Source organism: Sapajus apella, unplaced genomic scaffold, assembly GCF_009761245.1.
Source record: "Sapajus apella isolate SASKATOON/1434 unplaced genomic scaffold, GSC_monkey_1.0 scaffold54, whole genome shotgun sequence".
Lineage (NCBI taxonomy): Eukaryota > Metazoa > Chordata > Mammalia > Primates > Cebidae > Sapajus > Sapajus apella.
Genome location: NW_022436994.1, coordinates 4,251,211 through 4,276,414, shown reverse-complemented (window position 1 = coordinate 4,276,414; position 25,204 = coordinate 4,251,211). Strand labels below are relative to the sequence as shown.

General features: G+C 41.8%; 1 protein-coding gene across 7 annotated transcripts in view; it reads right to left on the bottom strand.

The window, feature by feature from the left end:
• Positions 1 to 25,204, bottom strand: part of COBL (cordon-bleu WH2 repeat protein) — a 288,288-nt gene that overhangs the window by 148,628 nt on the left and 114,456 nt on the right. For 3 of the 7 annotated variants that reach the window (XM_032244194.1, XM_032244197.1, XM_032244198.1), the window contains exons 3-5: positions 20,142 to 20,352; positions 17,635 to 17,863; positions 10,672 to 10,769 (exon numbers count right to left, since the gene is read on the bottom strand). In XM_032244194.1, coding sequence (XP_032100085.1) covers positions 10,672 to 10,769; positions 17,635 to 17,863; positions 20,142 to 20,352 — 538 coding nt within the window. Of the gene's footprint in view, positions 1 to 203; positions 279 to 10,671; positions 10,770 to 14,699; positions 14,745 to 17,634; positions 17,864 to 20,141; positions 20,353 to 25,204 lie in introns of all 7 variants that reach the window. The other 4 variants (XM_032244191.1, XM_032244196.1, XM_032244192.1 and 1 more) reach the window with 3 other exon arrangements.

Genomic DNA, 25,204 nt, shown 5'->3' with positions numbered 1-25,204 from the left:
GCAGAAACTAAAATATTCCGCATGTTCCAAAAGTAGCATGGGCAACTAAACGAGAAATAGGCAGCTTTCAACTCTATCTAGGCTATGCAAACCAAACCACTGAAACTAAACTAGCCCATCATTTCACTCTCTGGAAGGTTGTGCAAAGCAAGAAGAAGTTGCAGGCAGTTAGCAGAAGCACCTGCCGGGGCATTAATACTCACACTCAAAGCCCTTCCCAGGGCAGCCCTGGAGGCGTCCTCATCGCTGTCTGCACCCGACAGCACAAGCTGCTCAGCCTGGAACACAAGCATCAGGCCACGTCATCTCCAGGTGAAAGTTCAGACAGAAAACACAGTCCTTAGCGATCGCTAAGGCAAAAATGCCAGTGTGGCCACAAGGCAGCAAAACCTTCACTTAATGGGTGTGATCTTTGCCACTCTGCCAGCTTATGCACAGACCTGAACCAAGTGCACCCTGATTTGGAAATCACAATTTTGAAATCCACACTCATAGGAATGAGTTTTCTTTCTTTGTGGTTTCTGTTTTTTGTTATTTTTTTTAAAGCATCTCTTTAGCTTAAAAACTATGCAATTTGTTCTTGTTTTTGCTTTTTGTTGCCGTTGTTGAGACAGTGTCTTGCTGTGTCACCCAGGCTGGAGTGTAGTGGCATGATCTCGGCTCACTGCAACCTCTGCTTCCTGGGTTTGAGCAATTCTCCTGCCTCAGTCTCCCAAGTAGCTGGGAACACAAGTTTGCATCACCACATCGAGCTAATTTTTATATTTTTAGTAGAGACAGGGTTTCACCACGTTGGCCAGGCTGGTCTCAAACTCCTGACCTTGGGTGATCTCCCTGCCTCATCCTCCCAAAATGCTAAGATTATAGGCATGAGCCACCCCACCTGGTGAAAATATGTAATTTTAAAACAGTAGTGGGCCTGAAGTGATGGAGTTAGGTCAGCAAGCAAATTAATTAGGTTTTGAGGACTTCAAAGTTTTAATCACTGCCCAGCTAATTAATTGAGTATACACAGAAAAACTTCACCAAATACCTCACTTCCTATTTTCCAGAAAAGAAACATGGTAAGATTTCTTTCCATTGCACCAAAATCATTTGATACAACTGGAAAATTCAATTCCTGTACCCCAACCTGGCCTCCCAAATGAGAATCTTCAGGGATATGACCTAAGAATCCAATGTTTAAATTAGGTCTCAAGGTGATTCTTAGGTATTTTTGAGAACTATTGTGTTAGGAGAATAAATAATGTCAAGATGATACAAAACCGTAAGACTTTAAAAACTTGAAAACACAAAAGCTTTAAAACAACAAAGATATTTGCTATCATCTTAGCCAATATAATATCCCTTTAAGTATATTTCCTATTGACATTTTATACACACATTCACACACATACACATATACACATATAGCTATCATTTTTTTCCCTTTAAGGTGATATAGCAAAGAGTCACCTTAAGCTTTAAATGCCTCCATCATTCTCCGTTCTTAGCATCTGTTCACTGAGACCTCTGCAGACTGACATCATAGGGTTTTATGAATCATTTTTAAAAAGTATTTGTTTCAAATCCTTTTTCTCGATAAAGAAATTGATACTGCACTATACAATGTAAACCAGTGATTAACAGCAAGGACTTTGGAAAGGCAGGCTTGGGTTTGAATTCTGGTGTTTATGAATTCTGGCACGTACTGCACTATGCTCAGCTTGGAGTTGCTCAGCCTAAGTCTGCTCCCAGTAAAATGGAGCTGATAATGCCTCTCTCACTAGGTTTCTGGATAAGCTGAATGAGGCTGCATTTAGCACAGTATCTCAAACAATAAAAATCAAGAGAAACAAGAAGCTGAAAAGTTAACACAAAACAACAATAACAGATTATCTAACAAAGGTAAGACTGAAGAAGGGATGTCTAGAGCAAAATACGGTAAAATAAATGTGAAGGAAAGTTATACATGAAAGATAAGGTATAGAGAAATGAAAAATACTTCTAGCAAGTTCAGGAGAGCAAGAAGGAAAACAGACTTTGTATCTGAGAATACAAGCCCCTTGAATGATCAGAACCAGAGAGGCAGTGAAATGCACAGCAGCCACGTCTTACTCCACCCTTGACCCAAACGGTGACCTCTTCAGGCCACCTGCTATGTGGGCTCCAGTCTGACACCAAGGAGCCATAAAATGCCACACTGGACACCATAACTCCGACCCTATAGCTCAATAATGAAGAGCCAATCACTAACCAATGTCATCTCTGTAAACCAGTGACAGTGGAACAACTTTGTATCAGCCCACTCTTTGTTCCCCTTTGCCTTTAAAAGCCTTCTTAGAACCAAAGCTGAATGGAGCCCTCTCCAAGGCAACCTGGAAGCGGGTCCTAGGCAGTCACGATCAACTTTTGCTCAATAAACTCTCCATATCAATCTTGCCTCAGTTTCTTTTTTTAGGCCGACATATCTGGTTTAAGTCGGCGGGATTCAGTGATCCTCACAGTAGCACCCAGAGTTTTCTCTCAGACTCAGCTCTTCGTACCGGCAACACAATGGGTCCCCAGCTCCAGTGGACCCCAGGGTGCAAAGGGCGAGACCTTCTGAGTCTGGACTGCCTAAGAGTTTGAGGTGAGGCCTAAGCTTTACCTGGGCTGCTCTTTCCAATGCTCCCTTTCTGGAATGGAGGCTCTATCTTTGCCTTGCAGGCAAGTGATTCAGGTCTCAGTGATTAAAAAGAAAAACTACCTTTTCCACCTTGGGGTAGGTATGTCAAGGTACTGGCAGTTTAGCATTGGTGATTTCACTTTACATGGCATGCTTTTAAAACTGCAGCTGCTTTCTACTATTTATAATTTGGACTTGAAAAAATTTGTGACCAATTCCTATTAGTTTTATACCAAAAGGTACATGAAGGTGAGTTCTCTCACCCCAAATTCGATTTGAGAATTTTTTTTTAGAGCTGTCCTTTAACGCCGCCGGAAAAACTCTTTAAATACCTAAACTGCCCACAGACCTTTCTCAGTCCCTTGGAGATGTAAATCTCTCCATGTCTTAGACATGTTAACATGCCTGGTATTAGCTAAGCAGCATTCCAGCTGAGAACAGGCTTGATACACAGTTAATGTTCCTTGGACATACTACAACATTTATTTCCTAAGTGGATACCTTTTGCTCAGCAAGGAAACATTTATAAGAAATTAATTGGAATTATTTGTCTCGGATACTCAATAATGCTATCTACTAAAGGAAATCAAACTATTCCTCTGTAAGCACTGGGGATTGGGAGCTGAAGAAGGGGAACACCTGCCTGATAGCAGAATGGCAATTGAGAAAGACAAAGGTTTTTCTGCCTGCCACCCCCACCTAAAGATAGGCTCCTTCAGAAGACTTGCTTATGGGCTCAGAGACAGCAGTGCCAGGGGATCTAGGTGCAGTCTTCATTTATCCCATAAGTTTACCTTCCCACCTTTTCCTGCCTTTAGGCACTACCTCCACAGACATCTTTGGTTTTCCTATCATTCCCACTGTCTCTTTAAAGCCTTAGTCTGGACTTTGTATCTAGATGGTCAGCTGAGAAGCTGAGACCCTAGGGAATACGGCTGGCCAGGGCAGATTGAGGATTTACCCCATTTGTAGCTAGCAAAACCTTCCTGCTTTAGAGTTGTCTTTCTGGTGGCTCTGTGTTGCACCTCTTTGGAGATACTTGACAAGTCTCTGGTTAAATCATAACCTTTATTAAGTCCTCTTGGTTTTGGTGAGTCACTTGGAAAGGTACCTTTGGTTTAAGAGAGAAAAAAATTAAAAAGTACAAAAGCATGGATATTGGCTGACTTGTCCTGGCTGAAATCTGATAAGAGATTGAAAAGATTTAAGAGCTCTATAGTCAAAAGGTAACTTAGTAACCGATATTTGGAATATATATGTATACACACACATATATACATATACACATATGTTTTGAGCCCTCTGTTCTCTCTATAAGTTTCTCAGTTGACTGAATTTCTTTCTTCTTAAACCACTGCTAGCCATATATACTCCCCAGGTCTGCTTCTCTTCAAGGACATGATTTTTGCCAAAGATAATGTAAAATTCATTGATATTTACAAGAGCTTAAATTCTCTCTCTGCTTTGAAATGTAAATTTGTTACCTTGTTCTCTAAAATTTTGTGAGGGCTTTAGGCACGTGAAACAGATAAACTTTAACTTGTTCCACTTACAAAGGCACAGTTTGAATCCAACTGTCCTTTTGAATTAGTGAATTCTAACTAACTCGTGGCTAAAATCTTAAAATCAAAGCTATGAAATCTTTATTTTTGTCTATGTTTTTATGTACATGTGTACATGGCTGTGTTTGTATACTGTCTACATGGTACCAAATGACTGATAAGTTCTCATAAATTAAGTAAATCAGTTCTCATAAATCAGTTCTCATAAATTAAGTAAATACGCCCAAATGCTTTTCAAGTTCACGTGACTTAAGTAATCTTTGGTTAATAAGGCTAGTTCTAAAATTGCTGGTAAAATAAAATAAAAATATTTTCAGAATTTAGACATTTTTTGCCTGGGTGTACTAGTCAAATAGGTTTAGGCTATTTCTGCTAGGTGTTTAAGGTCATCAGATTGTTACTTCTGTGATACGTTGATACTTGCGTGATTCTGGGGTATGGGCAAGTGGACACAGGAAGGCCTGGGAACACGCAATGCCTGAAGGACCCCGGCCAACAGCTCTGTGCGGAGCTATGCCACATGCCTTCCCTGGCTCACTTGTGCCCCCTGAAAATGCTGGGAGGGGTCGGTTCTCCAGGCATTGCCTTCGTAACTGTCCTTTTTTCTGGGCTCTGTATCAAGGTACATAATTAAAATTGCTTACTTACTAAGACTTTTCACAAATATTTGGGATACTAAGAGTTAACATTGAAATTAACATATGTAATTAAATCTGCTAGATAAGAGAAACAATTCTGTGTGCAAACAGCACGAGAAAAGTAAGATGCATTTTTGGATTTTAAAAAGGTTATAGGCCAGGTGTGTTGGCTCACGCCTATAATCCCAACACTTTGGCAGGCAGAGACGGGCGGATCACCTGAGGTCAGGAGTTTGAGACCAGCCTGGCCAACATAGTAAAACCTTGTCTCTACTAAAAATAGAAAAATTAGCTAGGCATGGAGGTGGGCACCTGTGATCCCAGCTATTGGGAAGGCTGAGGCAGGAGAATCACTTGAACCCTGGAGACAGAGGTTGCAGTGAGCCAACACTGTGCCACTGCACTCCTGCCTGAGTTACTGAGCAAGACTCTGTCTCAAAATAAAATAATAAAAATTAAAATTAAAAAAGGTATAAAAAAGACATAAAAATATGTTTTTTTTTTTTTTTTTGGCTGGGCACAGTGACTCATGCCTGTAATCCCAACATTTTGAGAGGTCAAGGTGGGTGGACCACATAAGGATCAGGAGTTTGAGACTAGCCTGACCAACATGGTGAAACCCCATCTCTACTAAAAATACAAAAACCAGCCAGGCATGGTGGCTTGCACCTGTAATCTCAGCTACTCGGGAGGCTATTTGTGTTTCCAGAGGAGAGGCATATTAGGCATATTTGGTATGTGAAAATGATAGTGGAAGATATTTAACTTTTCTTATTTTTTATTTTTATTTTTTGAGGAGACAGAGTCTTGCTCTTTTACCCAGGGTAGAGTGCAGTGGCACAATCTTGGCTCACTGCAACCTTCACTTCCCAGGTTCAAGCAATTTTTGTATTTTAGTAGAGAAGGGGTTTCACCATGTTGGCCAGGCTGGTCTCAAACTCCTGACCTCAGGTGATCCGCCTTCCTCGGCCTCCCAAAGTGTTGGGATTACAGGCGTGAGCCACTGTGCCCAGCTAAGATATGGTGTTTAATTCTCTTCAAGTTATTTTTGTATAAATATGCTATTAATATGCACTCTATAGTTGTATAAGATACCTAAAAATTTGATGTGTCTTGACATAAACAGTGAATTGCTTTATTCTGATGCTCTCTTTTCTTAAAAGTTCTTTGTCAAGCTAAAGCATTGTGTCTTCAAGGAACCTTATGGAGAAGATCATGACAAGCACTCTGAATACAAGTTTCTGATAATTTTGATCATATCATTGAACAAGGCAAAAAAAAAAATCCAGAAATCTGATTTAAAACCTGATGTGTTCATAAAGATTGCTAACCCAACTTCAAGCAGAATAAAAGTTAAGTACACGACACTGAAGTGACAGAGCAATGAAATACTTTTTGTGACTTGTTTTTGTTTGAAACACAGTAGATTCTTTTCATGCTTTATTTTCTAGCATCAAGGAAACTTTTTCTTTTGAGCTATTTATACCTTATAGCAATTGGGTAAGTAGACTATTGTGGGCAAAGGGAGGCATTTATCTTTTATTCTACTTGATTTCTCCAAAATTCAGAAACTGTTTGTATTTTTACTATATGGCAATATAGTCACTTGCATAAGGTCAATGAAGATCTGCGTTCTTTTGTAACAGGACATGCTGAAAGCACTAGTTATTTTAGCAAGGCTTTGACTGGAATGACAGATTTTTAGATATGACCAGACCGCTTTGAGGGACTGAAGTTGACTTTATAGCCAATGGACTTGGAAAATGACTGGCCTGGCTCCTTGTCCACATGGTTTCCTTACAAGTTTGCTGACCTTGCAGTAAGTAAAAGCATGTCACTTTCTGACAGGCCCAATAATCTCAAGACATTTTAAGATCTCGAGAAGAAAGAAATTCACCCAATCCAAACAGGTATTACGGGCACAGTTAGATGGTAAATCCTCCCAACTTGGCTTCCTTGCCACCGGAGCCTTTTAAAAGTCTAATCTGAGATTCCTTATCAAAAAGTTCCAGCAAAGCCAACTACAGTGAGCCAAGAGGGTCACTCTTCTTGCTGCGTTTTATGCAAATAAACATGACAAGTATAATAAGTGTAAAACTTATTTTACAATTAAACTAGTTCTTCTGTGATTTATCTTTGGTAAAACTGGAGGAATTGGAGAAACACTGTTTCAAGATGCCACCTGTTACTCGGTTCCAGCACTGACTCTTGTTTTTGTGATATTATTTGCCTGCAATTTGGACTGAATCCTGAATTATTTCCTGGCTACAAGTCTCTAAAGAAGAAGCAGGATTTTATGTTCTGCCTGACGTTTTCAGTTGTTCCCTAATGGAACGCAGGTTTGTCTGATCTGGCATGTAAATTACCTTTCTGACTATAACCCAACCCCGTGTGCATTATGCTTCCACTGTTCAGATTATGAATGCTATATAGCTCTTGTGGTTTTACTTCTTCTGAGAAAACTAAAACGGTATTCCAAAGACTAGAGATAGTTCAACAAGCAACAGCAGCTAATAAATTACTGACGTGACTGAGGTTTCACTCTCGCCACTCTGTAATGCCACCCCAATTTGGCTTTTGGGTTCTCTTAAAATTTCACACTAAAACCTCTTTCCTTTCCTCCCTAAGATGGGACAGAGCTATTTGAGAATGGCCCTTCCCAGTGACAAGGGAAACCTTGACACTCAGCCTCTAATCATCAATGCTTTCAAGAAGAAATATTTTTTATCAAAAGGGGAAATGAAAAAATAAATAAACGTTTTATCTACAGAATATGAGCCCCTGTTAATTGTCAGGCCCAGGGAGGTGCTGCAATGCAGCAGTGGTCATGCCCTGCACCCCGCTTGAGCTAAATAATTACTCCATAAAGCCAACGGCTACTGGAGCTCCAACACTGACTGACTTTTACGCCGAGCGGCTACAAAATGGCATATACTGGACACCAGAACTCGTCTGCCACAGTTCAGGGGTGTATAGTCAATCAGTAATCAGCATTATTTCTGTAAACTAGTGACAATCCTCATCAAACAACTCTGTGTCAGCCACACCTTTTTCCTTTTTGCTGTAGGAAACCTTCTTGTAACTAAGACTGAATGGAGCATTTCCCAAGGCAAACGAAGTGTGTCCCAAGCTACAGTTCTCAACCTTGGCCCCATAAACTCTTGATATTAATTTTGAGTCAGTTTCTTTCTTTAGGTTGACAATGGTGAAAAACAGAAAGTCCCTTGCAATCCAGGGTCGGGACTGGATCGCAGTCTGCGCCTTTACCGCTGTGTCGCCACGTGTGATATCTCCTCACCCCCTGAACTATCAGAAGCCGAGTCGCGGTCCCCACGTCCCCAGCTCTTCAGGTGATCTTATTTTGGTAAAAGCAAGTCCTTCTAGATCTTTTATTTGGCTTTTCTGGCCATTCCATCTTTTATAAGGAACAAGACACAAAGAGAACAACGAATTGAGGTCTAAGGGTGAGGAATGAGGAATGGTGGATTTTACTGTGAATTGGTGTCGTGGGGATCAAAGAGGACGAGGGTGAACATGGTCCCAGCCAATTTATCTCAAAAATGTCAGGAACAACAAAAACAAAACAACCTTCATAGAGCGAGCGAAATTCAAATACAAAATTCTGATTCTGTTTTTTTTTTTTCTTTTTTGAGATGAAGTCTTGCTCTGCCACCCAGGCTGGAGTGCAGTGGCACAATCTCGGCTCACTGCAACCTCTGCCTCCTAGGTTCAAGCAATTCTCCTGCCTCAGCCTCCCGAGCAGTTGGGATTACAGGCACCCGCCACCAAGTCCAGCTACTTTTTGTATTTTTAGTAGAGACAGGTTTCACTGCATTGGCCAGGCTGGTCTCAAATTCCTGACCTCAGGTGATCTGCCCACCTCAGCCTCCCAAAGTGCCGGGATTACAGGAGTGAGCTGCCATGCCAGGCCACAAAATTTTAATTCTGTAATTTCAAGTAATTCTGACAGGAAAGGAGAGGAAGTCAGGAGAGGAGGAGGGAGAGGAGCAGGGAAAAGAGGGGGAGAGGAAGAGACAGTTGGGGATAGGAGGATAGAAAATGTCAGGGCTGAAAAGGTCCTACCTAGACATGCATGGGGTACAGATTTTCAAAGGACATGCAGAAACATGGGAAAGCACATACAATCAGTCATGTGTAAGAGAATCATAAAACCATTACTGAAGCTTCAGCAGAGGTGAAGAAAAACTAATCTGAGGTGTGTGAAAAACTCTTACTCTTAAGGACAGGAAGTCTCTGCCAGTTCAGTTGAGCTCCACTGGACCTTCTGTTCTCATGTGGTCCTCACCGCCCTCTCCCCTTCCCAACCACCACAGGCGAGAGGGACGCACTGGCTCTGCACGCAGACACGTCTGTGTCTAGGCCTGGGACGCTAAGAAATTTACTTTATTTCTCTGAGCTCTGGTATCCTCATCAGCAAACCTGGGTAAACCACAATTCTAACAGCAGAGGCTGCACCACAGGTCACTGAAGGGCAGGAAATCAGATGTCCAGCCTTGGGCTAGCTAGATGCACCTATCTGCACCATGGCACTGAGAAGGTCTACACACAAATGTGAATCATGGATGCAGTGATCTGCACCATGGCACTGAGAAGGTCTGCACACAATCGTGAATCGTAGATGCAGTGATCTGCACCATGGCACTGAGAAGGTCTGCACACAAATGTGAATCGTGGATGTACCTATCTGCACCATGGCACTGAGAAGATCTACACACAAATGTGAATCATGGATGCAGTGATCTGCACCATGGCACTGAGAAGGTCTGCACACAATCGTGAATCGTAGATGCAGTGATCTGCACCATGGCACTGAGAAGATCTACACACAAATGTGAATCGTGGATGCAGTGATCTGCACCATGGCACTGAGAAGGTCTGCACACAAATGTGAGTCTTAGATGCACTCATCTATACCATGGCACTGGGAAGGTCTACACACAAATGAGTCCCCAGTCCTCATGTCTCTTCTAGAAATACATAGATGGAGCAACTGAGCTAGTAGAACTAAAGCCTAACATTCATTTGAACAGTTTTGTCTTTTTCAGTCTTATGTATTAGTAAGGATAAAATACTAGATAATAGTAAAACATACTTGTTAAATATAAATAGGAATAATGAGCATTTTCTTCTCTTGGTAGTCAGAAGGCAATACCAAAATTATAATTAATTATACAAATCTTCATTTTCATTTTGGGTACTGCGACTTAATTACTCTATACTATTGTATCCAAAATATGACTTTGAGATGTATTTAATAAACACCAACAAGAGCAATAAAATTAACTTACTGCATGGTATATTCCCAGATTATTTCAGGAGGACCAAAGAACATCTAAAAATTACTAGCAAGCAGACCAGTTCAACCACAGATACTCTTCTCTGCCACGAGGCATAAGCTACAGTTCACTGACAGCAATATTGACTATTTACATTTAACTAGAACATGCATTCACTCATTCATTAATATAAACAAGGTTTACTGAGTTTCAGCCACAGGCAGACTTCTGCGGATGTACCGGAACACCCGCAGGCAGAAGGGCTTATGGCCATGGTCATCAGGAACCCACAGGCTTCCTGCACCCCTAGTGAATAAAACACCATTACCCAAGATAACTTCTTTTGGGATCAAGCGTGGAAGCACAGCTGTCATTCCAGTGCATACTAATAAGCTCCCTTTTACCTGAAGGAATTAGTATTCCTAAATAGAATTATTTAGAAAGTTCCAGGACAGGTTGACACATATATCTTAAGACACTATTTTTTTTTACATGATACAAAATCATATGTGTATTTAATCCATTACCTTACTATTGCTTCTTTTATTAACTTTGAAAAATCCCAGAAATTTTTTCTTCTCTTTATCTGTCTCATCATTGCCAAGTGATGATTTTCTAAAGGTTTCTGGAAAAAAAAAGCACTAAGTTATTTTTCAGCATTTGAAACAAGAGATTAAATACTTCACTTTAAAAATCTTACAAAATGAATCCTTTACTCTTAAACTTTTAGTTCTTTTAAGAGAGGGAAAAGCATCTATTTCTTTCCAAGCTGTCTGAGCCACCTCAAGGCCTCAAGCCCATTTGGGAAATCACTACAGGTTCTTACGCAGTCTTTTAGGGATGATGGAGGCATTTTCTCTGGGTGTGGTTGCCCCCTTTTTGGAGAATGACAAAATAAAGTCCTAGGGCAGTGCTGTCCAATAGAAAGCTAAACCAGACCACATATGTAATTTTATGTTCTCTAGTAGCTACATTAAAAAGAACCAAGTAAAATTAATTGTAATAATTTCATTTAATCCAATATATCTAAAACATTATCATTCCATCATGCAGTCAACATAAAAAGTTTTACATTGGTTTTGGTGCTAAGTCTTCACAATCCAGCATGCCTTCAGGCTTACGGCACATCTCAGTGTGGACTGGGCACCTGCTAGAGCCACATGAGGCCTGTGGCTGCCAAATCAGCACAGCCTTAGGACTGTGACCTCAGTGCAATACACCTGCTTTAAGAATCATGAGTGAGGTACACACTGTAACTAAATGAAATGAATCAGCAGCCTTCCTGCTCATTTCCAGAAGATGGCGTAACGGCTAGAAGCTCCCCAGGTAGTATTCGAAACATCAGATCTCCCAGGAACCACACTTCCAGATTTTCCTTCCTTTACGGCATCCAGAATGTTTTCCTTTCAAATTATATTCTCTAGGGGGACAATTATTTTCTTCTTTCTTTTTTTCTCACTGAATTTTTCTTTGTTAGGATTCTAGAACTAGGTTGGACCCTTCCGAATTCCAGACACGCACACTGAAGCTCAGATGTGTCTGCCAGCTGACAAGATAGCCATGGGCCATGGTTCCCAAAGCAAGGGGAACCTGCAGCATCAGCATCGCCGGGAACTCGCGAGAGATGCCAATCCCTGGGCCCACTCCAGAACCCCAGAATAAGAAACCCTGGGTGCAGGGCCCATCACTACACAGTCAAACCAGCCCCTAAGGACACTTAGGCTGAGGGTCTGGAGAATATCACTCAGGGAATGGTGCTGAGGGGTTAGAAGCGCCCATGTGTGCGGCACACTTGGGGAAATCACTTAGCTTCTCCAGCCCCAGCGGCTTCATCTGCAGGTTGGGGGCGAGTGCGCTAACTGCGCAGGACAGCGTGCACACAGCTCAGCACACTGCTCACTCGTGTCATGCATTTATTTGCTCAGGAAAGGCCTCTGTCATTACTTCATTCCATTCTTCTCTGTCAGGGCATACAGACATCACAAGAGGACAGAGAGTGTAGCTGTTCCTGGGTGATAGAAAAATGATTTTTCCCCTATCACTGCCAACTGAGGGACAGCAAGAACTCTAGTCCATCAGTGGCAGAATCACGGACTGGGATTTTACAAATTCTGCCATCAGACCATCAATGCAAACAAGTTCTCGATCTGCTACTATATGATTTCACGTTTGAGTTAGAGAACACAGCAGTCAGTGCATTAATAACACAGGCGTGAACACTGATAAGGTCCACACAGCAGAGCAAAACCCCAGCACACACGCCTCTGAAATCACTCTGTAGGAGCAAAGGTGCACGTCCTAGCCATCAGAGCAGGGCCAGGGCTCTCGGTTACATGCAGGAAGCTCCAGCTGAGGCCCAAGCAGGCTCCACATGGCACAGTACCCAAACCAGAGGGCCCGTTGCAACACGGTGCAGAGGCCCTGACGCACACTGCAAAGCCACAGCAAACCCTCTCTTAGGTACAGAGCTATAAAGAGGACAATAGAGCACATGGTTAAGACTGCGTCTAAACTATTGTATGCCTTAATATGTATGTTTATAACTGAGGATGTTTCCAGAATTGAGTGGTATGTGACACGGACCAACGGAAGCTTGTGAACTGACGACGGGGTTACGTTTTCAGTTCACGATGGCTTTATGCAGACGTGAACCCACCGTAAGTCCAGGAGCATACTGAATACACATCACTTTCACACCATAGTGAAGCTGAAAATCATAAGTTGAGAAATTGTCTATTAAAACAGATGGCATCATAGTATCCTACCAATACACAAGAAGTAGAGCATGTTCCTGGGGCACAAGCTATATTACACTGACCACAGAAAGGACAGACTGCATCAGATTTCTCTCTTTGAATGGGGACAGTGGCTGATCACCATCCCTAAGGACTGAGGTCGGCTCCCCGATGAAGGGTCCAGGACAGCCCCGGCACCAGAACGGCCCCTGAACAGTGGGAGAGATAGTTTCTCAGGCAGCTACACCTGCAGCTGTGTGGAGGCACCAGGAGCCTGAGACTCACAGTGCCGAGCTGGGCCTAACACTGATGGTCGATTTATAGAGGTGAGGCTTTGGTCTCAGTCACTCACTGATAGGGGCCTCCTATGAGGCCTCTGAGCCTCGGTAGACATGGAAAAAGAACTGGTTTGGGAGCAAAGTAAGAGAATTCACTGTTCCCATCAGCCAAAATGTCCAGAGGCTGCCCGGCTATCTAGCAGAGCAGCCACAAACAACTGATGCGCAGCCAGCCCTCGGGAACATGCGCAAGTGAGCTCTGGATCCACGGCTCCGAGCGTATAAGCTGATGTGGCGTTCATTTTGATTGACTTTACTCTAATTTAAAAGTAGCTAAATATTAATAAAAGTCTGGAAACTCAGTATTAATTAACGTCAGGGCATACAGACATCACAAGAGGAGAGAAAGTGTAGGTGCTCCTGGAGGACAGAAAAATGATTGTTCCCATATCCCTGCCAACCGATGGACAGCAAGCGCTCTCGGCCATTGGTGGCAGAATCATGGACTGGGATTTTACAAATTCTGCCATCAGATCATCAATGCAAACAAAAAATATGGACTAATCATTTGCATATTTGTCCAAGGGCAAATGTCCAAGGCAGTAAAGAGGGGAACTTGGGGGTTTTGGAGCAGCTGGTTCCCACCAAGGGCAGAAGTGTTTTAAAATCTGAATGGCCAAGCTGATGGCACCACACTTAATCTGAAGTTTTACTGTCCTGAAGCACTACAATGATTTGGAAAATAAAGATGAATTGCAGAGGGGCAGAGAAGGATGAAGGACTCCTAAAGACCAACGAGTCCAAACCACTCACTTGTCCAGAGGAGACTCAGTGGCCAGAACATGGCCATCAAGCACATAAACGGAAGTGGGGGCGGGGACCAGGTCAACATCTGTGAGCGTCCAATAGGCATTCTACCTATGTATATGCACATGTGTATGTGAATAAGTATATACACACGCATATGTATCTGTGTATTTGTCTATATATATATATAAACATCTCTGTATAGCTCTTTCTGTACAGAAATATCTCTATGAGAGAAACTTTTAAATAGATGTCAGAATAAATGCAAAATCTGGATGAATCATTTCCATATTTGTCTATAACAGAAAAGGTTGAATTTCAAAATCCATACTGTTCCAAATTCTGTAGCATGCAGGATGGCGTTCAGGGGCAGGTAAGCACAGGCAGGTGGAGGTGGAAAGGAAAGGGTGCCTCTCCTGTATGCACCACTTCTGCTCTGTCCTGAAATTCTGGGCAACAGAATTTGTTTTCTATAACAGCCTCCCTCATTCCTCATCAATTAGAGCCACACAGCAAATTCTCACACAAGAAGCATTCTTCTCTGAACCAACCAGAAAATCAAGAAACCAAACCAAAACTTCATGTCAGCCTGGCATGCACCCTCAGAAGGGCCCCAAGTTAAACTTCCATTCCTTGGACTCTGGCACAAAAACGTCACCTCCGTGCAGCTCTGACCCCAGGGCCATGCCAAGTGCAGCGTCACAGGAGAAGCAGGAAACCCTGGGTTTACTATACCTTGACAGCTCAGGGAAGGCTCGGACTGAGTTTTGGTCAGAAGAACTGGAAAAGGCAGGCAATGAGAGAGTGAGGTCAGGCTTCAAGATGTGTGGGAGCCCCTAAGCCAGGCCTTGGCCCTCACAAGCCTCAGAGGAGGACAGTCCTGCTGCAGCACTGAGAAGGCCTCCTGCTGGCCAGCTTGCCCCTCTGGGCTGGCCCTCTGGGCCGCAGCTACATGGCCTGCTAAGCGCCACTGAATGCAGGTGGCAGCAGAGCCCTTGGTTTCATCAACATGCCCCCTACCAGGGACTCCAGGGGAGGGCGGGTCTCTGCCTAGCAATGCCTCGCCTCCTGCCAGCTGCCCTTCTGTTCTCCAGCAGTGGTAGGGCTCAGGAGTGGATGCCTTTCCCTTCCAAGTGCAAACCAAGAGGAGTGAAAGCAAGGGCTCCTCCAGCAGCACCCAGCAGGCCTTCCCAGGGTAGCTGTAGGGGAGAAAGGGAGCCTTGGGGATGGCCTCTGGACAAGTGTCTTTTCGTCTCAGATATCTGACAGTGAGCAGGAGGCAGGCACTTGGCAGGGACGGTAATCAAATGTCACAGCTGGCATGGCATAGGCATGTCAGGTGAAAAGGATGCTGGCCCCAGGGCTGGAGCAGGACCCCCGTGGTGGGGAGGCTCATGGTGTGTTGGAAGTGAGGTAGGGAGGGCCAAAATGTCCAAGGCAGTAGCGAGGGGAACTTGGGGGTTTGGGAGCAGCTGGTTCCCACCAACGGCAGAAGTGTTTCAAAATCTGAATGGCCAAGCTGAATGGCCTGTGTGTGGATCAGAAGAGATGCTCTGGGCTCCTGACCACATGAATGCTTCAACTCCTGCATTCCTGATGACCATGGGCTCGCCTGGGTCCTCTCCTTCACAGACAGGCAGGTTTTATATGACTTCTCTCAGGTATAGGTTCAACATCTGCCTTTCAAGATACATCCAAGTGGTGGCATGTAACAGAAACAGTTGTTTCTATAAGCTTTCTTGTTTCAGATACCTGAATATAAAACAGTTTTCCTTTTATTTCTCTTTTTATCTTACCAAATGGAAGCTGCTTCCAAAGAGTCATGTAAACCAAATTTAAATAGGGCTGATATACTCAGTGCCACTGGGCCTGTGCAGGGATGCTGAGAGTATTTCTGTCTGTGTTTTAAAAAGACACTGGATAAAACACAAGATGCATTATTCTCAAATGTCAGAGTACATTTTTTGAAGGAATAGTCCATGTAGCTTATACTCAATTGAGCCAAAACCCTCTCTTGAATATCAAATCAGATCTAGATGCCAGATATCCAGGAAGACAAGGGCTCACTTGGTGGAGACGGCTGACTTGATGGGGAGGGCTGACTTGGCGGGGAGGAGACAGGCCGGACAGAGATTCCACCTATGATCATGGATTTCACAATAATCTGGTATCAAGAAAAAATATGGCTGAGTGCAGTGGGTCACACCTGTAATCCCAGCACTTTGGAAGGCTGAGGTGAGCAGATCACCTGAGGTCAGGAGTTGGAGACCAGCCTGGTCAATGTGGTGAAACCTCGTCTCTACTAAAAACACAAAAATTAGCCAGGCATGGTGGCGGACGCCTGCAATCTCAGTCACTCAGAAGTCTGAGGAAGGAGAATCACTTGAACCCAGGAGGTGGAGGTTGCAGTGAGCCAAGATTATGCCAGCCTGGGCTACAAGTGTGAAACTCCATCCCAAAATAGAAAAAATACATTTTTGTTGGAAAAAATTAGAGAAAAAAAAACCCATAGAAAACCAGAAAAAACTTGAATATGTATATATTTTTTAAACTCAACCTATCCAATATTTGTGGAATAATGAAACAGAGATAACAGATACCAAATTAGGCTCATTAGAAGAGAAACTTTTACAAAGTCCATTTTGGTCATTCTAAGGTCAAGGAATGTACCGCTTCCTTTGGTCTGACAGTAGTTAAAATACGCAGTTAGCCTTCCTTGTCAATCAGAAACATTTGCTTACGCAACATCTCAGTCTCTGCACCAGCAAGGCCTCTGGGCTGCCACTCTCGCCAGTGGCTCTAACTGTGGCCTCATACTAGGAGCCAGATTCACACGATGAGCAAGATGACATTGACAAGACGGTGAGGAGGCCTAAGGTGGCCCTAAAGTTGTCTTAAGGAATGGATCTCACACCATTGTTCAGTTTTAGAGAACAGCTAAGTGTCCACTGGTTTTAGAGATAAGCAATGTTTGAAACGTGGTAACAGCAGCTAATGGCAACTGAAAAAGAAAATCAAGATAATTTGTTTTTATGAAGAGACAGCATCTCACTCTGTTGCCTAGGCTAAGTGCAGCAGTATGACCATAGCCTGGTGCAGCTTCAACCTGCTGGGCTCAAGCGACCCTCCAGCCTCGGCCTCTCAAGCAGATGGGACTACAGGAATGGGCACGTACCACCATGTCTGGATAAGTTTAAAATTTTTGTATAGATGGGGTCTATTCTGTCCAGGCTGGTCTTGAACTCCTGGGTTCAAGCCATCCTCCTGCCTTGGCCTTTCCAGGTGCCGGGATTACAGGTGTGAGCCACCAGCCCACAAGAAAGTATTATAGATGGTTTGGAGTAGTTACTTCAGAGCATAAGCTCTAATCTCGCCTCACCTTTTTCCCTTTTACTTATGTCATGGAAGTTTGCAGGGAGACACAGAATAAACGACATGTTCAAGGCTGGGAGAAAGGAGGCATAGTTCAATCCAGAGGAAGGAGAACAGACTAGATTTCTTTTTTGCCTACGTCAACACTGGTCTGGACAAAACCTGCTTTGCTTAGAACTTCACATACCCATCTCTCCCTGGCGCTACGGAGAATGCTGAGGAGAGCAACGGGGGACGGGGGCACACCTCGCATCTGTGTGATCACCGGCTGGGTGTATAAGACGCAGCGGGGCCTCACCTCTTCTGTTGTCCCACGCGTAGAGCTCCTTTATCCCGAGCTCGTTCAGGGACTTGGACAGCTCCAGCTCCTCCCCAGCAATGTTGTCCCTGAGGAGAACCACGTGCTCTGGGCTGACCTCGCACTTTGCACAAATGACTGGGAGAATATTCTGGAGAGGAACCTCAGGGCTCACACGCACAAGAGCTTTTTGTGTCCGCAGGTAATTCACAACCAAACGCACAGATTTCTGGAAGAACACATGGGCAAAAGAATTCATTAAGACATCCTCCCACAAGTCTTCAACTTCTGTGTCAACCTGACAGTTGGGTGTGGCAGGATTGTATGTAGCCTGAATCTTTCTTCCACAAATTGAGTGGGTCATGGGGGAAAATGGTATCATGAATAGTGAAAAACAGATGTCTAGAATAATAAATTTGTCTTAGAATCTCTCTTATTAGTGAACAACCTGCTAACAACACAGGGGAATGAACACCAGGGGGGACTCTACATTTAAAATCCAATACGTATAATTTACTGTCTTCCAAGGGTTCTGGCCAGATGTGAACACATGGCACTTATATGGATTTTCTAAAGAAAATAGTTTGGAAGTAGTATGAATAATTTAAAGAAAAATCCTCCAGAAACATGACACTAAAGTTTTAAGTAGTCAAAATATCTACATAAATATATGAATGTTTATATATGTATACAGATGTATATCTATCTAAATATATATACGGTATGCACTATATACACAGATATAAAACATATACAGTGTGTACAAAGACTTACATGTATTCATATATATACACTACACACACATATTTAAGCTAGAAATATATTTGATTAAAAAAATACCAGGTATATAATAATCAGGAAGAAAGGCACTCAATTGATTAATGCCAATTCTAAATGACTGCAGATAAAGTGGTAGTCATTTTTCCTCCACTTTTACTAATCACTTTTCTTGCACTTTTACTGGTCACCCTAATTCTGCTAAGGCACTGCAGAGGTGGACACAGTAAATGCAGATTGAACAAAAGAGCAGCAAAAGAAGGCCTTGTGCTCCCTTCCAGCCTAAGTACCAGGGTCCAGTGGCTGGGAGAACGATGCATTTTGGGAGAAAAGATGGAACCTACTGCTCCTTTACCCGTCCTCTCCTGCCCTAACAAGTGGAATCATGCATACGCCTGGGCTCACCTGTCCACAGAAGCAGGAAGTCAAGGGAAGACACAGGGTGTCTACGGAGATGCTCTGCCTCAAACACTGTTTACTTGAGGAGTAAGGGGAAATCTCTGGTCAGAGGGCTCTAGAGCAACAATGAGAATGCACTAACCAATCAATCCTAGAAATTAATAGGAGATGAACTTTTGGCTGTATTACCATTTATAAAAGCAGAAAAATTTAGAAGAACTGCTAAGAATCTGAAAGAATGAAGTAACTCTGCTTTTAATCTGAGATGAAAGATTAATATCAAAGCCTTATTTAAAAGTACAATAAGGCCAGGCACGGTGGCTCATGCCTGTAATCCCAGCACTTTGGGAAGCTAAGGTGGGTAGATCACCTGAAGTCAGGAGTTCAAGACCAGACTGGCCAAGATGGTGAAACCCTGTCTCTACTAAATACAAAAATTAGCCAGGCATGGTGGCAGACACCTGTAATCCCAGCTACTCAGGAGGCTGAGGCAGGAGAATCGCTTGAACCTGGGAGGCAGAGGTTGCAGTGAGCCGAGATCACACAACTGCACTCCAGCCTGGGCGACAAGAACAAAACTCTGTCTCAAAACAACAACGATGACAACAATAAAATTAATTTTAATTAATTAACAAAACCCTGGAATACAGCCATGCATATAAGACATTCTCCAAATGTAATGAATAAATATTTCTGACATCAATTTTTCAAAATAAAAAATAATTCCCTTTTTTTCCTCTTCCTCTGGGGTAATGTTTAATTCCTCTATAGATCCCAACTGCTTCTTGGGTCACGAAGAATTCTAGAACTATCCTGTCCAATCAGGAAGCCATTAGCTAGTGGCAATTTAAATTTAAATTAATTAAATTAGAAATTCAGGTTCTCAATCATACCAGCCATATTTCTAGTGTTCAAATGCTGTGTCAATTAAAAAGAAAAAAGAAAATATACATGAATATTTTAGATATTTAAGTTATAATAAACATACCAAATTAAAAAAAAAAAAAGCTACATGCGGCCAGTGGCTATCACATTAGTAGAGAATTAGAGACCATGTCCCTCTTTGAATAAAGGTCTAATGGCCAGCTCCACTGTAAATGAACTCCTCTATAATATATAAAGGAGCAATGTTACAACAGTGAACATTATTCAATTCTGTAAATTTTGTCTTCTAAAGCGAACTCAGTTTAGTGCTTAGCTTTGCCTGACATGAAGGCAGCAGCCTCAGCCACAACTCTGCACTGTACTTAGATAAGAAGAGCCACACTGGCCCCTACCCAGGACCCGCCATGCTTTCAGACACAGGTATCTCCATGTAAGTACCTACTGACCTCAGGCACCTTAGGGGGACCAGGCTTAGCCTTTTCTTCAGGAACTTTTTCTTTCAGGAACACAGTATGCACATTCAGGGTCCCAATCAAAGTATTTGGCTTAAAACTCAAAGGCTGTTGGGTTTCTGAAGACCGAATTTCAAGGGCGTGGTGGGATGGATTCAGGTGGTTCTGAAGGCAAAGTTCAACCAGTAGGTCCATCATTGCATGGCTGAAAAAAGGAAAACAAATCATGATTATTAGGAATGGCTGCACTCTCCCTTTTGCCTGGCTAAATAAGGGTAGAACAAATGAACAAGTGGATGAATGAGCAAATTAGACGCGCTTATGAAAAAAGACAGCAGCAGCTCATTAATTCCTTCTGCATGGTTGTAGAGCAATATGTTAACATTTTCAGCACTAACAAACAACCCTATTGAAAGAGAAAAATTGTTATTAATAGCTTGGAAAATAGTTATATTTTGAGTTAAATCCAAGGGTATGTTGAGTTGAATCATCTAAGGTCTGTTAGCACAAATATTTTTCCTGCATACAAGACACTAAATGTTCAGTTATTATTCATAAATATAATGCATTTTTAAATTTAACTTTTATTTCAAGCTCAGGGGTACATGTGCAGGTTTGTTACATAGCAAAACTTGCATCATGGGGGTTTGTTGTACAGATTACTTTATCACCCAGTATTAATCCTAGTACCCAGTAGTTGTTCTTCCTGATCCTTTCCCTCCTCCTCTACTCTATCCTCTGAGAGGCCCCAGTGTGGGTCGTTGGGTTGTTCCCTTCTATGTGTCCATGTGTTCTTATCATTTAGCTCTCACCTATAAGTGAGAACATGCAGTATTTGGTTCTCTGTTGCTGCATTAGTTTGCTAAGGATAATGACTTCCAGCTCCATCCATGTTTCTGCAAAGGGGCATGATCTTGTTCCTTTTTTTTAATGACTGTATAGTAGTCCATGGTGTATCTGTACTACATTTTCTTTATCCAATATACTATTGATGGGCCTTTAAGTTGATTCCATGTCTTTGCTCTTGTGAATAGTGCTGCAATGAACATATATGTGCATGTGTCTTTATGACAGAGTAATTCATATTCATCTGGGTATATGCCCAGTAATGGGATTGCTGGGTTGAATGATAGTTCTGTTTTTAGATCTTGGAGGAATGCCACACTGTCTTCCACAATCGTTGAACTAATTTACAGACACACCAACAGTGTGTAAGTGCTCCTTTTTCTCTGCAACCTTACTGGCATCTGTTGTTTTTTGCCTTTTTCATAGTACCCCTTCTGACTGATGTGAGATGGTATCTCATTGCGGTTCTGATTTGCGTTTCTCTAATATTCAGTGATGTTGAGCTTTTTTTCATGTTTGTTGGCCTCATATATGCCTTCTTTTGAAAAGTGTCTGTTCATGTCCTTTGCCCACTTTTTAATGGTTTTTTTTTTTCTTGTAAATTTAAGTTCCTTTTAGATGCTGGATATTAGACTTTTGTCAGATGCAGTTTGAAAATACTTTCTCCTATTTTGTAGGTTACCTGTTTGTTGATAGCTTCTCTTGCTGTCCAGAAGCTCTGTAGTTTAATTAGGCCCCACTTGTCAATTTTTGCTTTTGTTGCAATTGCTTTTAGGGTCTTCATTTTAAAATCTTTGACTGTTTCTACATCCAGAATAGTGTCGTGTAGGTTGTCTTCCAGGTTTTTTATAGTTTGAATTTTAAGTCTTTAATCCATCTTGAGTTATAAGGAAGGGGTCCAGTTTCAATCTTCTGCATATGGCTAGCCAGTTCTCCCAGCACCATTTATTGAATAGGGAGTTCTTTCCTCATTGCTTTTTTTTGTCAGCTTCATCAAAGATCAGATAGTTGTAGGTGTGTGATCTTATTTTGGGATTCTCTATACTGTTCCATTGGTCTATGTGTCTGTTTTTTTGTGCCAGTAGCATGCTGTTTTGGTTACTGTAGTCCTATAGTATAGTTTTAAGTAAAGTAGCATGATGCTTTCAGCTTTCTTTTGCTTACAAATATTTCCAGCTTTCTTCTTTTGATTATGATTGCCTTGGCTATTTGGGTTTATTTTTTGGTTCTTTATGAATTTTAACAGTTTTTTCTAGTTCTGTGAAGAATATCACTGGTAATTTAATAAGCATAGCACTAAATCTATAAATTGCTTTAGGCAATATGGCCATTTTTAACCATATTGATTCTTCCTATCCATGAGCATGGAATATCTTTCCATTTGTTTGTGTCATTTCTGATTTCTTTGAGTTGTGTTTTGTAGTTCTTTTTGTAGAGATCTTTCACCTCACTGGTTAGCTTCATTTCTATTTCTTCATTCCTTCATTCATTTATAATTTTTTTTGTGGCAGTTGTGAATGAGACTGCATTCCTGATTTGGCTCTCAATTTAACTGTTGTTGGTGTATAGGAATGCTAGGAATTTTTGTACATTGATTTTGTGTCCTGAGACTTTGCTGAAATTGTTTATCCATTTAAGAAGCTTTAGGGCCAAGGCTATAGGGTATTCTAGGTGTAGGATCATGTTGTCTGCAAATGGAGATAGTTTGACTTCCTCTCTACCTATTTGGATGCACTTTATTTGTTTATCTTGCGTGATTGCCCTGGCCAGAATTTCCAATACTATGTTGAACAGGAGTGGTGAGAGGGGACATCCTTGTCTTATGCTGATTTTCAGGGATAATGCTTCCAGCTTTTGCCCATTCCGTGTGATCTTGGCTGTAGGTATGTCATACATGGCTCTTATTATTTTGAGGTATGTTCCTTCAATACCTAGTTTATTCAGAGTTTCTAACATGAAGGGATGCTGAATTTTATCAAAAACATTTTCTGCATCTATTGAAATAATCATGTGGTATTTGTCTTTTGTTCTATGTGATGAAATACATTTATTGATTTGTGTATGTTGAACCAACCTTGCATCACAAGGATAAAGCCTACTTGATTGTGGTGGATAAGATTTTTGATGTGTTGTTGGTTTCAGTTTGCTAGCATTTTGTTGAGGATTTCTGCATTGATCTTCATCAAGGATAGTGTCCTAAAGTTTTTTTTGTGTGGTGTTCTTGTCAGTTTTTGGTATCAGGATGATGCTGGCCTCATAGAATGAGTTAGGGAGGAGTCCTTCCTCCTTATTTTTTTGGAACAGTTTTAGTAGGCTATTTATTACTCATTCAATTTCAGAGTTTGTTACTGGTCTGTTCAGAGATTCAACTTCTTCCTGGTTCAGTCTTGGGAGAATATGTGTGTCCAGGAATTTATCCTTTTCTTCTAGATTTTCTATTTTACGTGAATGGAAATATTCATAATGTTCTGATGATTATATGTATTTCTATGGGGTCAGTGGTGACACCCCACTTGTCGTTTCTGATTGTGCTGATTGTGTTTATATATATTTTCTCTTTTTTTTTTTTTTTTTGAGACAGAGTTTCATTCTTGTTGCCCAGGCTGGAGTGCAATGGCATGATCTCAGCTCACCACAACTCTGCCTCCTGGGTTCAAGTGATTCTCCTGCCTCAGCCTCCTGAGTAGCTGGAATTACAGGCATGTGCCACTACACCTGGCTAATTTCGTATTTTAAGTAGAGACAGGGTTTCTCCATGTTGGTCAGGCTAGTCTTGAACTCCCGACCTTAGGTGATCCGCCCAACCGGACACCCAAAGGGCTGGGATTACAGGCATGAGCCACCACATCTGGTTTCTCTTTTTTCTTCTTTATCAGCCTAGCTAGCAGTCTACTTTATTAATTTTTTCAAAAAAAAAAAAAAAACAGCTCCAGGATTCACTTATCTTTTGAATAGATTTTGTGTCTCAATCTCCTCCAATTCAGCCCTGATTTTGGTTATTTTTTTGTCTTCTGCTAGCTCTGGGGTTGGTTTTCACTTGGTTCTCTAGCTGCTTTAGTTGTAGTGTTAGGTTGTTAAATTGAGATCTGCCTAACTTTCTTCTGTTTTCCATTTGCTTGGTAGATTTTTCTTGGTCTCTTTTGTTTTGAGCTTATGTGTGTCACTGCATGTAAGACAGGTTTCTTGAAGCGAGCATACCAATGGGTCTTGGTTCTTTATCCATCTTTCCACTCTGTGCCTTTTAATTGGATTATTTAGCTCATTTACATTCAAGGTAAGTATTGATATATGTGGATTTGCTCCCGTCATCATGATGTTAGCTGGTTATTTGGCAGATTTGTTTATGTGGTTGCTTTATAGTGTCAGCAGTCTGTGTGCTTTAGTATGTTTTTGTAGTACCTGGTAATGATGTTTCCATTCCACATTTAGTGCTTCCTTCAGGAGCTCTTGTAAGGCAGTTCTGGAGGTAATAAATTCCTTCAGCATTTGCTTATTTGAAAAAAAACCTCTATTTCTCCTTTGCTTATGAAGCTTAGTTTGTCCGGATATGAAATTCTGGGTTGGAATTTCTTTTCTTTAAGGATGTTGAATATTGGCCCCCAGTCTCTTTTGGCTTGTAGGATTTCTGCTGAAAGATCCATTTTTAGTCTGATGAGCTTCTATTGACAGATGACCTGACTTTTCTCTCTAGCTGGCTTTAACATTTTTTCTTTCATTTTGACCTTAGAGAATCTGATGATTATGTGTCTTAGGAGTGATCTTCTTGTGAAGTGTCTTACTGGGATTCTCTGCATGAACATCTTCTACATTTTCCTAGCAGAATATTTTTATTTATTTAAAGCTAAACTCCCTTTTCCTATGAATTTCCTAAGAAGCTGAGCACAGGTTTTCTCCTCTGATCTATTTCTTAATAAGTAACTTGCATAATTACTGCAGAACATAGTCATGGCTTCCAGATGTTACCAAATGAATTGAAGCTTGGGAACTCACAGGGCACTGGTAAACACAGAGGTACAAGTGACAACAGCAAGACAGTAGAACAGGAGGTCACTGGCTCATGTACTCCAACAGAAAAAATGATTTGGCAGCAGGCCGCCATGCACAGAATTTCCTCTGTAAGAGTTTTGGGATCCAGATGGAAAGTTCTGAAACCCTGGTAGAGCCCTAGACTGGTGAGGGATACACTGAGAAATGCTGGTGGCAGGCTCATA